The sequence below is a fragment of the Bolinopsis microptera genome, chromosome 8 (genome assembly GCF_026151205.1).
Source record: "Bolinopsis microptera isolate Bmic1 chromosome 8, MBARI_Bmic_1.0, whole genome shotgun sequence".
NCBI classification, from domain to species: domain Eukaryota; kingdom Metazoa; phylum Ctenophora; class Tentaculata; order Lobata; family Bolinopsidae; genus Bolinopsis; species Bolinopsis microptera.
In genome coordinates this window covers 9,592,096-9,610,406 of record NC_087079.1, presented here as the reverse complement: position 1 = coordinate 9,610,406, position 18,311 = coordinate 9,592,096, and the positions used below count along the sequence as shown (strand labels likewise).

Sequence of the window (18,311 nt, the reverse complement as noted above, 5' to 3'; positions counted from 1 at the left end):
TGTTGGATTAATGAAAGTTAAGATTCACTTTATTTTTATATACCTTTTTAATTGATAAATCATCATATCTAGCTATGGATGCTTCGGCTGTTGCAAGAGGTGCCTCTTCAAAAGCAATTTCTCAGGTATGATTTGCGAAATCTGGTACTTCGGAATTTGTAATTTCATCTCGACTTTTGAAATGTGTATAATATTATCGCTTCTATAAACGTTAACACATAAATACATCCATTCGAGTCATTCCTGATTTGTGTGTGTGACGACAGATTTCAATTAAAATCTTGTACACTGTAGTTACCTTTTTGAATAATATTCTAGAAACCTTCCTGACGGGACTAACAAATTGTGTTGCCCTGGTGAAATTAACCCGATAGAGATAAGAAGCGTTAAAACTAGGTCTCACATACTATACGGTAAATTTAAACTGTGAATATGATATGAATTCTCAACTCAATTCGACTACCGCTCCCAAACGGTCTTCTGAAGAATTATGCAGGAACGCGCGCAGTATAAATTAATGAGTTTGTTACGCTTTTAATAGAAATTTGCACTGCATGCCGGTATAGTACGCGACGTACGTACGTACGCTCGTTTATAATTTAGTTTACGTACTTAACATACCTCTCCTTGTGTAACGTACGTAACTGTAACGCACACCCAACTCACGTATGTAAATATGTCGATTAATTTGAGTACATTGTGTACATACAGCATCTATGATCTAACTCACTAATAAGCAATTCGTTTTCTTAATTTAGAAGACACGCTGGTGAATTATATTCAATCGAAGATAAGCTCTTATCACATGGTGGTAAATCACTTTTTGACAATATAGACGCTTTATTATAGCGTCCATTCGCATTTTTGATCCAGTTCTAATAATCCTTTCTTTTAAATAACGTGTTTTCAGTATGTTCCTCTCCACCAATATACGATCTAACTCGTTTAAAGCGTGACAATTATGAAGAATTCCGTTCAAACTCAAGGGCAGCACTTACGACGTGCCAGAGTTTTATTTAGTTAAATTTAGTTTTATCAATGTCTTCAGTTCAGTGGAAGAAGATGTCTCTTAAATTTTTGGACCACTACAGTCATCTCATTTTCCATAGTGATTAGTGAAGCAATAAAAAGTTAAGCAATAATATCTTATCTACGTAAGCTGGAAATTCCGCTGAAAAATCGATTCGGCCTAAAATAGCCTGCCAAAAGTAAATTCGCAGATAAGAGTAGACTGTCTGCACTCTGCATCGGATAACAACTTATACATATAATCTAGTGACGTAATATATTGAGATATCTAGAATAGAGATTGTTCAAATAGTCTATTCGGAAAGATCGCCACTTTTATAACTGTTCAAAGATTCTTGATGTCAATAAAATTGTAGAATTTCTGCCCGAAATTGCTGATACCAACTGTCTACAAAAGCTTAATATATAATTATGATTCTTGAACTTGATAATAATATTGACCGCTATTTTAACTATCAGGCATATTATTGAAACCCGTTACTGACCGGTTCGTAAATTCTCGTTTGCAAATTGGAAATTTTTCCTATGAGAGTTCACAATGGACACAAAATGCCGCACCGCATCGTGCAGTTTGCGGTACATTTAACGTATCAAAATATTTTGTATTGAAATCTTTGTGTCGGACGTCGGTCCTTCAATTTTATTGTCACGTTCAACGGCGCGTTTTTATATCTCCAATGACAAACTTGGAAGTTAAATTACTGACATCATAGTCTGGCTGTTGCCTGTTTCCCCTTTTTTGCTTAAATGGGACAAAACACCTCGGTGGTAACCACACCCCTGACCAACCAACAGTCTGTAGGCAGGTCACATGACCAATGAAAGTGCGATGTTCCCTTCAAGACAGAGAAGTGCTCAGAATGCTGTACCCACTCAATTTCAAGGAGCACGAGCGTATGCAAGTAAGAGGATGTGTGCGTGTGAAGTGATTAACAGCTGCTTTTTAACCGCCCAGTTTACGGCTCGTGTGAAATTCATGTTACCAAGATTGGACCATGTTACCAAGATTGGACCTTGTTATCATGATTGGACCAATTTTTAGAGTTATAAGAAACAGCATTGTCTGAATTTAGCAGTAACTGCATGACTGTTTTAAGTCACCCATTTACAAACTACAGCCCATTAAAAACTCTCATCGAACTTCTTGGAAGATATCCAAATCAGGAACCACGAAAATGAACTGGGCTGTGGTATAAAAATGGTCAATCTTGGTAACGTGTTCATCAACTCAGAACAATCCGCAACATCATGATAACCAGCACTTCACTCTTCCACCATGCACTTCTATTTACTTTGTAATCGCATCTCCCGATCTTGCCAGATGTGACGTCACAGCATTGCTACCACACTTTTGCTTTGAGGTTTAACATCGTGATAATCTTGGTAAAACTGGTGTCCTTATCATAAAAACTAGACTATCGGAGAAAGGGAATGATCTCGGAGATGTACAGCATTCTATTTGAAGCATCGCTAAAACTCTTGACAGCTTCATTCCATGCTATGCCCCTCCCCGCCCCATCATTTTAGTTAATCCATATCAATTATAGACCCTGTGAACTAAGGTTTATCACTTCAGGTGTTTCTAAAGCTGATATCATTCCTCGCTAATGGATACCTGATACGACTTGTATCCAATGAGGTATTTCTCATTCTGATTAACTTATTACACAACCACACAACGAATCAATATTAGATAACGAGATTGAATTATTTTCATTAACAAAGCAATTAACGGTTAATTAACGGTTAATTAACGGCCAGGTGCTAGGAGTGGTGTACATAAGACTCTACCTGCTGTACGCCACTATACAAATACTCTCCCGGGAACCGCTCAGAAAAGTGTGTCTCGCCAAGCATCCCCCTGAACAGTGGCCTCAACTAGTGTCTCTCATCTGGATTAGCATTCCTTTCAGGTGGGATAGTGGGCATTTTAAGGGTTTTCTAATTTTCGTTTAAAATGTGACTGAAGTGTTCAAAACTGGCTTTTTCGTGACTTAAAAAGTAAATACGTTCAAAAATATGAAATTTAGTTTATCGTTCTATGGTTTGAAATTGTTATGATAGTAATATAATAGACAGTTTTGAATGTAGGATGACGAGATAATATATCCCCTAACCCCATACCCGTTTAGTGCGATGCTCGGCTGCAGCCTGACTCTACTATGGGTCCTAGTGCTGGAGACCCCAGATCTACCGCATTACACCGCAGGATGTGTCATTTTCGCGGTTTGTGCGGTTATGGAGTTGTTCGCTGAACCGCCTCATGTTTATCTCCTTAACAAACATTTCGTTCGGAGTCCTGTAAGTTTATTTTACTTTAATTTAAATCAGAAATATTTGTAAGTCCGCCGCGCTGATAATTTTTACACTATCAAGATTATCTTTTTAAAAGTTATGAATTTGTATTTTGTCGAACTTGTGCGGTAATTGTTCAGCTAATTTGGAAAATTCTCGGTATTCAAGGGTCCCCAGTAGTCACCACTAATTGAACAATTCAATCACTTCAATTTAATTGCAAGCTGTGCAACGTGTAATGTTGGTCAGAACAGGAAATAAAGTTTTTTTTTAATTTCCAAATCCTTTTAAACTCAACAAAAACTCCATCGAGTCTTACGCAGAGCTTCCGTCGTACAAATCTTAAAATTCTGAATAATTGAGCTTGTGGTCGATTTATTGTTCCCCAAAGAAACGAATGTTCATCTTCGTTTCTCTCAGAAACTCTCTAGAAACCTCTCAGTTTCTAGCATCTTTAAACATATAATTGAAAGTAGTACTTTGTTAGCTTGGGTTACCAGGGGTTACCAGGGGTTACCAGGGGTTACCAGGGGTAAGTTAGCTTCCTGACTAGTAACTAGACTCTAGATTTTAGATTTTCCAGGGCTAAAACAATTAGTTTCGCTAATAGAGACATGAAAACATTTTTGTCAAAAATAAACATTTTATAAAACGTACATCTTACATAAATACTTTTATTGGAAAATATATTTTGATTCGTCACATAAATATTCTTGTCTAAAGTGTCCCTAGTCGACGTACGGCACGATAAGCTTTCCCTTTAAGTTGAATAGATTTTTCATTTTAAGATGAGCAACTCCAATAATAACAAATACACCAAGTATAAAAGCTGAAAAGATAATGAACGTTTTTGGAAAAGAAATTAAGTCCACTAGAGCAGATCCCACCAGAGGCCCAATAAAAGCTCCGATGAAGAACCCTGCATTGTAAACCCCAGTCATTGCTTCAGTTGAGCGTTCCTGATCAGGTTGACCATCATGAAATACCAAGAGTGGTAAGATACAAACTTGAATCATACCACTCCCTACCTCGACCAATCCAAACATAATCCCTGGGTACACATAACTCGGCCATACTGCTCCAAATAGTGAGACGTCTATCAGAAGTGTTCCAATATTAAGAGCAATGAATCCTAATATTATGGTTACAGCTCGAGACAGTCCCCTATCTGTCAAGTAGCCAAATAGCATGATAGCAAAAGAGTTACACACCCCACAAACCATTAAAATTGTCCCTGTTACTTCAACGGTTTTCTGATAGCTGTCCTTCATATAAACGGCCAGGAAGTTGCCAATGAACGCCTCGTCTGCGGCAACAGAAAACATTACAACTATTCCAAGAAGAAGTATTTGCGGTCTGAGCAGAGATTTCATTCTGCTGGTGGTCTTGTTAGTCAAAGAGGTGTCTTCCTCACATCTTTCTTCTTTAGCATTTTTTGTTATTGCAATGATAGCTATTATGCTCATAATCAGATGAAGCGACCCTGAAGATTGAATATGTTTTTATTTCAATTTTCATCAAAGAAAAAAATGGGGGAGGGGGGGGGGCTGACCATATTAAAGCATATTAAAGCATATTAAAGCATATTAAAGTATATCCCCACCCCTAAATCGGGAAAAAACCTACATTTTAATATACTTTAATATACCCAAAATTAATCGAGCTATATTCTTCTTTTAGATTTGCAAGATAAGCCTGTTTTTGAACTAGTACATGAATTTACTTCCAGTTTGGTCAAAAAATGGCTGAGTTATGAGCTTTAAACCATATGCCCATATTTGGGCATACGCACCAAATTTGAAAGCTTTCGCCAAAAATTCGATCAAATTTCAATATTTTTGAATGAGACTAACTTTATGTGAAAGATATAGCTCAATATCTGTTGAATAGTGGAAACTAAGTTTTAAAAAATCCATGAAAAAAATTGCACATTATATCTCGGTTCGGGATACTAGCCAAAATGACTTCATTAAACTTGAAATAACTCCATCAGTTTCAATATTTTTGCATGAAATTTTTGGAATCGATTAAGAATTGCATTTCAAGTTTATTGTGGGCAGCGATTTTTGATTTAGGCCTCCAAAAAGATAGGGATGTATTAAAGTATATTAAAGTATATTAAAGTATATTAAAGTATATTAAAGTATATTAAAGTATATTAAAGTATATCCCCGCCCCTAAATCGGGAAAACCTACATTTTAAGATAATTTAATATGGTCAGCCCCCCCCCCCCCACCCCAAAAAATTTTAAAACTTTACTTAGTTTTATACCCCATTTCTTTCTTTAGCCTATAATATATTGGTACCCAATTTGAATCGCTGAAGTATGAGAAATTAAATCCGAAGTTAAAACTCAATTTATAAAAGATGATAAAAAATACTCTCACCCGTCACTACAAAAGGAAGATAGAATCCTCCTACATCGTAAAGGAAACCCCCCATCAGGGGTCCAAGTGCCAGGGAACTGGGAAGCACTAAAAGCAAGTTCATATATTGCTGTTACCATCCCGAGGGAATCTTTGTAAATTGATCCCATGACTGCCATTACCATCGGTTCAGCTAATCCAAATGATACTCCTTGAATTACTCTGGAGTATAAAAACCATACGTTACTTCATTACTTGGTCAGACACTTCCTAAACGTTGTACACAAAAACTCATTTTGCAGAGAGAAATAGGTAAATAGCCTTCAGACTATTCATATTTTCATTTTATTTAGAAATCGAATAGATAAACACCTGGTAGGACACTAAACCCTAACTTTGTACCATTTTACTGTCAGAAATAGGCAAGTAACCCAAAATACATGTAATAATTGTATTTGATTTAATTACCTGGATATGAGGACCGATACATCAAACAAGACGTTATTGGACATGGGAATGACAAACACGATAGAGGAAAGGAAAAGGGCTACCGCACTCCACCAAACCATCTTCTTCGCAGTGGTTTTTGATGCCACAGATCCTGCTATTAGAGAGGTTACTGCGACTACGAAAGGGAACGTCCCTGCCAAGACCCCACCAATAATATTCCCTTGTTTGCGATTTTTTACGATCTCGTCGGTTAGGAAAGGAAGAGTGAGGCTGAAGTAGAGGCCCATCGTCAGAATAAGCAAGGAAAGTACTCCAAATATTGCCGGTTTTTTTAATCTCTGTAGATATCTCAATGGAGCCGTTGGTTTGTCAGATTCTTCTATGATCATGTCTTCCATTTCTGAATCTGGAAATTATGAGACTAAATAATAATGATATATTATATTGTATTATTCCAGTATCATCACCAATCTAAACCGGCGCCCGATCGACCTCCGGCCAACCTCCGACGGACCTCCGATCGACCTCCGACCGGCGTTCACCTACCGCCGACCGGCGCCCGACCGACCTCCGACCGGCGCCCGACCGACCTCCGGGCTCCGACCGGCGCCCGACCGACCTGCCTTGTCTGTTCTATGACCATAACATGCAGTAATCGACCGGGATTCCCGGCGCCGTGAAATCCCGGCACCGGGGGAGCTATTTCTTCCCGGCCCCGGCCCCGGCCGATTTTCAATTTTTGCCGGGAATTTGGACGGGAATTTTTGATCGAAATCGGCCTAAAACTTTCATATAAATCTTAAAATGGATTTTCAATTTTGAAAGGATGATGTCCAGAGTGCCAACTTTCAAGAGCAGTCCTTTGTTTTTGTAACCTCTGATAGTTTTTACAATTACGATATTCCACCTAAGTCCTGAAAAGTTCTAACTTGGCCGTGGATTTATTAAATTCACGGCCCCGGACAAATTCCAGAACGGCCAATTCCCGGCCCCGGCAAAATTTGGACATTCCCGGCCCCGGCCCCGGCCCCGGCCAAATCCTACCCCCGGTCGTTTACTGATAACATGTACTAACTGGAAAAGCACAAATTTACAATTATTTCAACTTCTTGGAATTATGATCTATTGCCAGTGGCTAGTATTATAGCTATAATAGCTCTTGCATACCAAAACCTTTTTTGGGGAAATGCACCAAATTTTCATAAACGAGCGGACGAATTTGATATTTGACTGCCACAAGTGATGACATTGAAGTGGCACTGTAGTGCCACTTCAATGCCAGTGCCGGGGCAGTGCGAAGTATTGACAGCGGCTGGGGATACTGATAAAGGATCCATAATTGATAACAGCCGATCAAAGCAAACGGTCATAACGAAATAACTATAATCAACAGGTAAACACGTTTAATTTCGTACGGACCCATCATTCGTGATAAGTCTAATGTGTAATGAATCACTGTAAATAAACTAACCCCGGTTAATACTGTTTGTGATCGTACCTGTTACCTAGTTGATAAAGCAGAATAGGCGTCATGGGACTACTCAAAACACATATTTACATCCGAGAAGACAGATCTCTGGTTGCCGTCATCAATGTTAGAATATTGGGTAGATACACATGTATCATCAATAGTAATGAACTAGTAATTCGGAATTCGATAATCTGTCTGTGAACAGTGAACACTTAAGGCACGGTTAAGGCCCAGCAGCTAAGGCCAAGGTACGGTTAAGGCACAGTTAAGGTACGGTAAAGGTACAGTTAAGCAGTGTGCACGGTACGCAACAGTAATACTATTTCAAACCCTGAAAATCATACGATACCTTCCCCTTCCCTAACATTCCTGTTTAAGGTATTAGTACCACTATACTACCACAGTTCTGAGTTCGGCCCTACACTTCAGCTCAGTCCTACACTAATAGTATTAAGTTTGTTTGATTCGCTCTCTTATCCTTGTAAGCTTAGCCGTACATCATGGCAGCTGTGGACGACACGGAGATTGACAGTATTATGTTTAAAGCTGAGGATTGGATGGCAAAAGTTATGAGTCAGTTCGGTTGTGAAGCACCAGTTAACATGACTTCTGTACAGTGCAAAAATTTGTGCTAAAAAGGTCATTAAGTTTAACGGATAAAGAAAAGTTTGCAGCGTTTCTGTCAGTATCGTTTCATTTGGTTCGCTTTCAAAATGACACGTTAAAGAAGATGAAAAACGTACTGAGCTCAATCAAGAATCAGTTGATATAGAATCAGAAATTTGTTATCAGCGCTCAAGAATCAATAATTGACTGCAAAGAAAAACAGTTGCAGAAACGGTTGCAGGCAGTGCAGACCGTCGTTAAAGACACGGTAGAAAGTCAGTTTAAATCGTACAGCGATGCAGTTCAGGAAAACGTTAGTCAATCTGAAAGTTCAGTTACTCCCGAGACTTTGAAGAAAGTCGTCAAGTCTGTGGTGCAAGCAGAAGACCGGAGCAAGAACGTCATTATTTTCAGTTTGCCTGAAGATTCCAGTAAAGACTTGAACAGAACAGACATATTATTTTAGAAGATTGGACTGAAACCAGCAATGGAGCTCAGTAGAGTTGGCAAGTTGAAGGAGAAGACTACTCGGCCAGTCAAGGTTACTGTCCAGTTCCTGTACAGCTTATCAGACACTCAGTCAAGCTCGAAAACTGCGACAGTCAGCGAATTTTAGTTCAGTCTTCATTTAAATTTTTTTCCCTGCTCTTGCCGAAGGCAAAAAGATCGTAGGGAATAAGTAATCGGGTTTGGATATATGAGCTATCCCGATGGACCTGCGATGATGACAAAAGTCTGCTCCTTCGCAATATAGACCACTCCCCTGTAATTATGAGTATAGGAAGGGTCTGTTATGCTGCGCGCGACGCTCAGCATGTGTTAGTTAATTGCATTATCCAACGCGAATTTCAATTGTCAAACGATGCCGTTCAAATCAAATTAGCCCAAAATTTGTGCGCGGCGTACTAAATATTCGATTACACGCAATCCTGCACGCGCGCAATAACAAATTACGATGAAAATATTGCAACTTTTTAACAACAAAATAATCCAATATCTAATTTTTATTAATCGTTAAAATTAACTTTTCGTTGCAAATATTTACGGTTTAAGCAGGGAAAATTAATCGTGCGTGGTGTAACCGCGGCGAAATTCTTGTTGAGCAAGTTTTAGGAGAGCTGAGTCGTAGCATCCTGTATAATTACATATATAGGATGGTATCATCGTTCATTATTATCTTTACACTAGCACATAGTGCAAGTTATCGAGGATAATATGGCATGAAATAGTGAATATATGCATTCCTCAGGGCGGACTGTAATATAGTATTCGTCCGAACTTGTGATCCATTGCATGGTAGGGGCGGGAGTTCCCGCATTGCCAATTCCTGTCCACTTTCAGACGTAGGACCTACTCTTATTGGTCCTTTCAGCTGTACTGTCTTTATTTCCTTCCCTTGTGGTTCACAATCCAGCCCTCTCTGCAACACAACAGCATCTCCTATGGCGTAGATAGTGACTGATTCCAGGCACACTCCCTCAACGAGGTGGCCACAGGGTCGCATTCTCCCGTAGAGAGAATTGGTCCAGTGCGGCATCTTGGTCCAGTGCCAAAACGTAATCACAGCTCGCCCCGGGTAAGTTGTAGATACTCACATCAAATGACACGACGTGAGGGTCCCCACTCCCCAAACACCTGACAAGAAGACCGAGCACTGCTGATCATGGTTAGCGCCCCCCAGTTTGGGAGGGATGTACTGCTGGACTCGGGACTAGCTTCTGTTCCACCGAATACTGGGTTATTCTGGGCCTTGTCAGGTCTCAGAACGTGAAGGTAGAACTTGGCTAGGTTAACATCAAATCTGCATACGGACGTCTAATTATTTCATTGAAATTGCTGAACATTTAGAAAGGGATATTCATTATTCATTGTTCATTAATGTAAATCTCTGAGTCGTCAACTAATTAAATTAGGTAATCCCCCCTTTTTGATACAATGCAATTAACCACAAATAAAAATAGCATTTCTAATTGGTCTTCTTCCTCTCATTGATTGCCAGCTGCAGTATATTAATCAGGGCACTAATTAATTATATTGTACCGCTGAAATGTCTTTTCTTTTGTCTACCCCGTCTTGAGAAAACAGCAGTAGCCTGCGTTTTTGCACGTGCAACCCTTTTCAGCTCAGTATTTTAGATTTGTTGTTATAGTTATAACCTTGGTTTATAGAACCCTTCCTCAATCTCGTATCGGAAAATGACTAAACTCAGGTCTGAGTGTGAATACGGGTGGTACCTGCAAGTGTGTTTATTTAACATTTAGAGATCTATAAAACTGCAGTTACAATTGTGCTCGAGGCTAGCCTTGGTTTTGTAGCCAGTTATAATTTAGAGTTGCCTTAGGCCGCCAGGCAGTCAAACGTCAGCCTCACATTATTATTAAAATTAACTTTAGCTGTCCAGGTTTCTTTAGCAGTGATGGGATACAACGTCGAGGAAAACAGCTGCTCAAATTCCACAGAGAAATGCACTTTCGATCTCATTAACGGATACGGTTTAGCAGGAATAGGAACTCTAGGATTCCTAATGAGCACCGCTGCTATCATCTGTCTACATTTCAACATTATAAAGCTGCCCGGATCTAAGAAGATATTTCTGATAAACGTAGCTCTGAACGATGCTCTGATGGGGCTGATAGCTGTTCCTAGAGGGTTGAGTATCATATCCCCACACTTCATGGGGGTTGGAGATGATGGGTCTGTGTCGTGGTACTGCTATTTCTTCCCGTTCCCTGCGTACTTCGTTTGGGACTCCATCATGTTTACCTTACTACCACTGACAGTTGATCGATTCATTGCCCTGGTCTTTCCAACGAAATACAGAGACATCGTGACCCCAAAAGTCAGCAAAGCAATGGTTATAACATCCTGGCTTCCTGCTGTAATCACCCATCTCATTTATGATCCGGTCAGATACGCAATAGGTACCATGGAGGTCAAATACCAGGCATCCTACAACAGATGTGTATTTGACGTGAAACCCATCCTACCCATCATGTCCTTAATGGTTCCTCTTATTGCTATTGCCCTCATGTATCTCATCATAGCTATCTCAATAGTAAAGAACAAGATTCCAGTTGGCAGACTCTTAGTAACCACAACTGCTATCTTGCTAACCGGTGTGGCCGTGGCTATCCCTCAGGTTATAATGGTTACCGTTAAAATGAGGCTGTCCTACGAAGTAGCCCAGATATTCACGGTGACGCTATATCACTGTAACTGTATCTTTAATCCGGTCATATATTTCATTGCTAACCCAAGAATAGCACTTCAAATTAAAGAGCATGCTGGCGCAAAAACTCGCAGCTTTAAAGAACAGCTCACAAAGAACCTAGAGAAGACGGTCAGCGGTTTTAATCTGACATACATTCCTGAGGACTTGGAGAAACGGCCTTCAGTTCGTACGGAGGAGATATGCTGATATTTACTCTAGGAAAATAGGAAATATTTCTTCCGAGAACATAGTTGAAAAGACTGTTTAATATATATTTTTTGAGTCAGTTAAAAGTTTTCAATATTTATTTAATTGCTAACTGGCTCTCCGTTGTAAAAAATCCCGTAAAAATTAATTTTATCTTCATAAAACAATTCCCTTTTACTAAACGAAACCAAGCTTCATCTCAAAGACTTCTTATTTGTATCATCACAACTCATAAAAAGTAAAATCAATTAGTTAAAACGATTTTTTTAACAGAATGGAGATATTTTTTTACCGATGGAGATATTCGATGGTATCAGCTTTGGAGATATTGAAACAAAGCTGTTAGATTCAATATTATACAGTAAGCAGTGATATTTTATCATTCTGAGGTTGGCTGATAAAAATATTTCGTTGGTATCATTGTCAACTGGACTGGAATGTCGATTCGTCCAAGTTCGTGGTCTTGTTACTGTTTTACTTTCATCAATAATTAGTAATTACATTAATGTTTAAATGAAAATAGTCTTGCCTTATATTTTAATTGTAAAATATTATTTATGAATTTCTGAATTACCACAGCTGTTGAATTCCTACAATAAAATCAACCCATTTAGCTCACAAGAATGGGTAATCTACAGAGAATCACAATCTAGCTTATTTCTTCAACGTAGTTATTATATAAGGACTATTCATGTAGAATGGAGCGGAGATCACATAATCAGTATTTACTGAGAGGAGCTGAAAATCACTCTTTACCACATCTTACAATGTAACGACTAAAAAAACGACTAAAAATCAAATGTCCAATTGGGGATGTGAAGTGTACTAGAGTGCGAACGGGTACGTCTGTTGAAAAGACACGCGTGTTGAATTTTGTTGAATTTAGAATCGGATTTATCTTGTAAACCAGTATTACAGTATCTTATTGATTGTTCTGTGTACTAATATAAAGCATTTCAAAACATAAATAAACTGCTAACCTCCTGTCTAAGAACTGAGAGATTAGTTACTATGGAAACCAAACAATCACTCCACTTTTGGAGGTATCAGCTACTGATAATTAAGAAGAATATATATCTTGTTTGAGTCAGTTAAAAGTTTTCAATATTTGTAAGCAACTGTTAAATTGCTAATACCTAACATTGTAAAAATTCTGTTAAAATTAATTTTATCTTCATCAAAAAATGTCTCTTTACTGAACGAAACCAATCTCATTAGTATTATAAAAACTCGGAATAACTAAGATTAATAAGTTAAAACGATTTTTAATGTATCTGGGGACTTCCGGTACTCTGTAAATTTCAACAGAAGTACAAAACTACCCTTAAAGTCTTCTAGCTCGTGCAGTCAAGCAATAGGGTTTATTTCAGGGAACCGTCAAATCTAAAACCTGAATCTTTAACTGACGAATCACAAATATCACGTTTTCAGAAATTCCAATCATGCATGGTAAATATTTGTATTTTACCGAGTTCATTCATGATAATGTTCCAGATAATAGTAGAAGCGGTGGCAAGTCTCTTACAAACCCTGATAACAGTAGCAGTGGCTCACTATTCATCTTCTTTGGTACCTTTTATCGTTGGTAAGTTCTTCACATTGGTTAAAAGTCATTTCCATTCCTTTACAGTCCTTGTTACATGCTCCGCTCATTAGTTGGTTAGGTAATTATTTAATTTAATTTATCATAAATTTAATCCATTAAAAAGTGACCAATGACTTTTGTAGGTGCAGTTGTGTACAGCGTACTGTATGTGATGGTGTACTGGATAATATACAGAATTAAGAGGAGTAAAGATGATCTCATGTTTTACGGATTGAGTAAAATATCAGTATCTCCTGAACATGCTAGCTTAACGATAAGCTTCTTAAAACAGGTTATTATCTTTTGAGGACAATTCTGACTGTTTGAAGAGTTTCAAATGCTCGATTTTGTAATATAAAACAAATAAAAGTGGTATTTATTTATATTAATATAGCGACCTTAATTTAGTTAATAGCATGACAGGTATAAAATTATCGCTCATTGCTCCTTCACTTTATATGTTTTATGTCTTTGCTCTAATATGTTTCCTTCCAGACAGTCTTGAAGCAAGTTTTGACAATGGGGGAAGACTATGTGATGACGTTCCTATCAGTAGTTACTTTTGCACAGCAAGGTTTTTACTAAACGTATTATTTGTATGTTACTATGAAGATGCAGCAATCACAAGATTAATATGACTTTTACACAAATTGAAGAGCGGTCGAACTATTCGATGACCCAGTAGAGGAATCTACGAATCTTTTCTATTAGTATCTTAAGTAATTCGGAGAAGTATTTACAATTAATTACACTTTGAGTGATTACAGGGGTGTTCAGCACAGTGTCCAGACTAGCAGCTATTGTAATACGAGTAGGTTTCAAACACGTGGAAGATAGTTACTATCTGTTCTTTGCTCAGATGCTCCGGAGAGGACTCCCACCGGATCAGCAGGTACCCTCAAACCCCCTCCCCTCAACCCCTCCCCTTCCCCCCCCCCTCAAACCCCTCCCCCTATTTACCACACTAGCCTATCCCGAAAGTACATCTCACTACTTAAAGTGGGAAGTTTTTAAGTTGATAGTTTTGATGATACAAAATGAGTTTTACATTTTGTATGATAGAGGAGTTTTCTGTCAAATGATTAAACCGTACCGCGACAATTGACCCCCCGACAATTGACCCCCTATGCAATTACACTTCGGTCAATTGTCGCGAAATCTAGGGCTTAGTACGACAATTGACCCCCCGACAAGGTTTGGGCTAGGGTTAGGGTTAGGGTTAGGGTTAGGGTCAGGGTTAGGGTTAGGGTTAGGGTTAGGGTTAGGGTTAGGGTTAGGGTTAGGGTTAGGGTTAGGGTTAGGGTTAGGGTTAGGGTAAGGGTTCGGGTTAGGGTTAGGGTTAGGGTTAGGGTCAATTGTCGGGGGGTCAATTGTCGCCCACCCGATTAAACATCTTCCTGGCTCAGGGAAGAGACGCATTGAAGACATGTAAAGAGACGCTAGGGAACCTACTGAGATTCAACGCTCTATTTGGACTTGTAGTGACTGTGTACGGACTGTCCTACGCAAGACTGGCACTCCTTATCTACGGAGGACAGAGTCTCGCCTCCTCAGATGGTATGCTATCTAGAATCAGGAAATCAACAAAATTCTCATCACTTCAAGTTCAAAATAAATTTGCATGCGAAATTTTTGAATACGCATTCGTTACCATTCTGCTCAGGAATTTTCATATCACATGATAAAAGTCTGATGGGTCGCCACTGAAATTTTAAACATTCTTGATTCGAGATTTTTCTTACTATTTGTATCATTGTTGTGTACAATATCTACAATTCCATCACTCAGGGCCCTGGTTGTTACAGTGGCATTGTCCGTACATTGCAGTTTGTGGGATTAACGGAGTCTCTGAGTGTTTCTACTTTGCAACCATGTCTCAGGTACTAATATCTGACTACAGAAAATTAATAAAGTTATTTGATAATTAGAGAATTCTAGAATTTTATTACAAGTCTGAATGAGACCTTAAGTTTTTCCGTCAGTTCCAATGGAATATCCACTGAAATAACCTTTCTATTAATAACAGATGGAAGTTGAGAACTACAACCTAAAACTGCTCCCCTTCTCCGCCTGCTTCCTCATTCTATCAGTTGTTCTGTCTTACTTGTTCGGAACAGTGGGTTTCATCCTCGCCAATATCGGCAACATGGCTATCCGCATATTCTTTAGCTTGAGGTTTGTTCAGTTAAACCCCGATTTACCGCGGCCATCTCTTTCCATCCCCGATTTACCGCGGATGTTTCCTTTCCCCCAAACTCCGCTGTAAATCGGGGTTTTACTGTAATTGGCTAAATAGTTAATTTGCTGACTGTTAGCTGATTGAGTGGCCGCTGTCAAGAGTCAAAATAGTGTGCTATTTTACCCTTTAAGTTCTCAAAGTTGATATGTTCCATTTAACCGTGAGTCCTCACGCAATATCCCCCAACTTTTTTATAGCTTTTTGGCACTTTCCTAAATAAGTTTCATGCTTTTTTAAACGTAAATAAATTTATAAAATATCTAATATCTTGTAATAATAATTTTGACCCCATACTCTACAGGTACACAGCTCAGTATTTTGGAGGGCTAGACACATTGTACCGTACCCTGCCCAACATTCCCCAGCTTATGATAATAGCAGTGTGTGGCTGTACCGCTCTTCTTTCTAAACTTGTGTTAGAGTCCACTGAATCTCCCCTCGGTAAATGTTTTCTTTAGCTTAGTTGTCAGTGCCATGAAATTACCTTTTTTATATATCCGAATCGTACAAATTAGCTGTCAGCTAATACACATACACATTTTTACACAGTTCATTTCAGGTTACCTGTGTCACATTATCATCGGAGGGCTGAGCTTTGTTTTGGTACTTCTGACTTTGTGGGAATGTGAAGATCTCAGTTTCAAATCCTTCCTCAAATCACTTAACCCAATCAAAATGAGAACTAAAACTGAATAGTTGGTTTATTGTTTTGTACTGATGATAATAATTATTGACTAATATTAAATTGTTTTGTCATGGATAAAATTCCATTTCTATTACTTGATAATTTAAGTATTTGTTTTTGAGTTGTTGGTAAACAATTTGTTAAGATGTTTGATAAACATTTTTTAGTATTTATGGTAAAGTTTGAATTCATGATAACATTTTTTAATTTTATTGAGAGAAAGTTGTGTAAATTAAGTTTGTATGGATGGAATAAAGTTTTATAATGTTAAGGTAATACCAACAATCGAGAAGGGAAGGCGATCAATATTATTTAACTTTTTTATTAATGTATTAGAGGGAAATAGTGTGGTGATTAATTCGATTTAATTGTTTTCAAGTTAAAAACATATTTGGGCCTTTTTTGCTGTTGAATGTTGATAGATACGAAATGTTTGACTATGATAATTATATCAAACAATGTTTTGTACAAAACGAGAATGTGTTTTTATTTTTCATTCTTGATAGTTATGGAAACAATAACAAATTGTGGGACCAATACCGGACCATCTGTGAATAAATTCGTAGCAAACACAAGTCTGGTGCAAGAAATTCTGAATATTTTGTTGTCAGTTGTGTGGTAATGATTTTTATAATTTGTGCGTCTACTAGAGGAAAATTTCATTAGAATTAATTTGCCCATCAGTGAAAATGTCTCAAACATTGTCAACTGATTAATATAATTGACTAGATAGAATTTGGTTAAAACTAAAATTTGAGGATTTTCCATTTTTCTATACTCGGTCAGCGAAAGCAGTGACGATTGGCATGGACAACACTACACATTTCTGTGGAAATATCCTTTTCATTTGTGCTTTACATATAATAATAGTGCGATGATATTTTGTAGACATGTGTGATGATCAGGGGTGTAGGAAGCGGGGGGGCAGGGGGGGCCATCGCCCCCCCATGAAATCTGGGCAAGGGGCCAAAAAGGGCCAACTTTTTAATTTCCCCGAAAATTTTTAAAAGTCAAAAATTTTCAAAGTTTTCTTGAAAACTACTTTTGTTCATGTTTCATGCTACCCTGATCATTATGAGTCAAAAATATTTTTTTCGGTTTTCGAACTTCGATATACGATTTTGGACTCGAGGGTTCCTCTTTGTGATGCGATCTCGGATGGCAGGCCTCCCCTTCGCAATACGAGCTCGGAAGCGGGAGCTCTGCTTTCAGAGGTACGTATCGAGAATGTCGAATGACTCGGACCGAAAATTTTCTAAGTCCAAATTTTTCAAAGTTTTTCTGGAAATTTCTTTTGTTCATGTTTCATGCTACCCTGATCATTCTGAGCCGAAAATATTTTTTTCGGTTTCCGAAGTCCGCACCTACATTCGAAAGGTTGTGGATGTAATACTGATTGGTTTCATATATTAATTATAGAAAACGTGATATTTGGCCCACAGATTTGAAGGAAAATACGCGAATTTAGTCCTCAGATTTAAAGAAAAATGCACAATTTGACGCGGAGAACTGCAAAAATCGCGATTTGTCGTGAGGCCAGGATCTGAAAAATTGCGACTTGTCGCGGCAAACGTGAAAAATCGCGATACCGCACATGCTGCAATTTCCTTTTGTCCTTACCCTCGAAATTCAAGCTTTGGCGCGAAGCGCCAAACAATTTAGGCTGTGGCGCGAAGCGCCAACAAATATTTAGAATTTGGCCCCCCCCCCCCCCCCCCCCCCCCCATGAAGAAAATCATTCCTACACCCCTGGTGATGATGTGATGTCATAAATTTTACTTTACTTTACTTTATTTGAATTTTGATTATTATCTTAAAATAATGTCTACGATACACCGAAAACGATCGTTTTGACACATTTCAGCAATGTGTGGTTATGTTTAGTGATCTGCAAATTGCGATTACATTCTCACATTCTCTACCGACTGACGGACGAGCGATGAATGGCGATAGCTAGGGCTGGATCAGAACGTCGCCCGATTTAATTTGCGCGCATATCAGTGCGCGTCTTTTATGCGCAAATGACTCAAAGTCAAAATTATAGCGCCTTCCATAATAAAGCTTGTGTAGACCCTTTTTAGTTTGAAAGTAGGGCTATTTCTGTCACTTGGCGTGATAACCTCGCGACTATTGGTCATTTTCTCTGAGTCTAACAAAACGTATAGA

General features: G+C 38.4%; 3 protein-coding genes across 5 annotated transcripts in view; 2 read left to right on the top strand and 1 right to left on the bottom strand.

Moving 5' to 3' along the window:
• Window positions 1–18,311, top strand: part of LOC134819580 (uncharacterized) — a 776,807-nt gene that overhangs the window by 128,229 nt on the left and 630,267 nt on the right. The gene's annotated exons all lie outside the window — the stretch shown is intronic.
• Window positions 72–16,624, top strand: LOC134819589 (protein RFT1 homolog). Of its 2 annotated transcripts, none has more exons than XM_063829605.1 (13): window positions 72–125; window positions 2,606–2,668; window positions 2,791–2,942; window positions 3,162–3,330; window positions 13,131–13,221; window positions 13,365–13,513; window positions 13,717–13,795; window positions 13,989–14,113; window positions 14,628–14,778; window positions 15,010–15,101; window positions 15,248–15,396; window positions 15,762–15,901; window positions 16,020–16,621. In XM_063829605.1, the coding sequence occupies exons 1-13, from the start codon at window positions 75–77 to the stop codon at window positions 16,154–16,156; spliced, it is 1,548 nt and encodes a 515-aa protein (XP_063685675.1). In that variant the 5' UTR covers window positions 72–74; the 3' UTR covers window positions 16,157–16,621. The 2 variants fall into 2 exon arrangements, with proteins under 2 accessions (XP_063685675.1, XP_063685674.1); XM_063829604.1 differs by lacking the exon at window positions 72–125 and adding an exon at window positions 1,823–1,931 and having other exon boundaries at window positions 16,020–16,624.
• Window positions 3,999–5,897, bottom strand: LOC134819603 (MFS-type transporter SLC18B1-like). The gene is made up of 2 exons (XM_063829619.1): window positions 5,713–5,897; window positions 3,999–4,807 (listed from the first exon to the last, which is right to left on the bottom strand). The coding sequence occupies exons 1-2, from the start codon at window positions 5,813–5,815 to the stop codon at window positions 4,053–4,055; spliced, it is 858 nt and encodes a 285-aa protein (XP_063685689.1). The 5' UTR covers window positions 5,816–5,897; the 3' UTR covers window positions 3,999–4,052.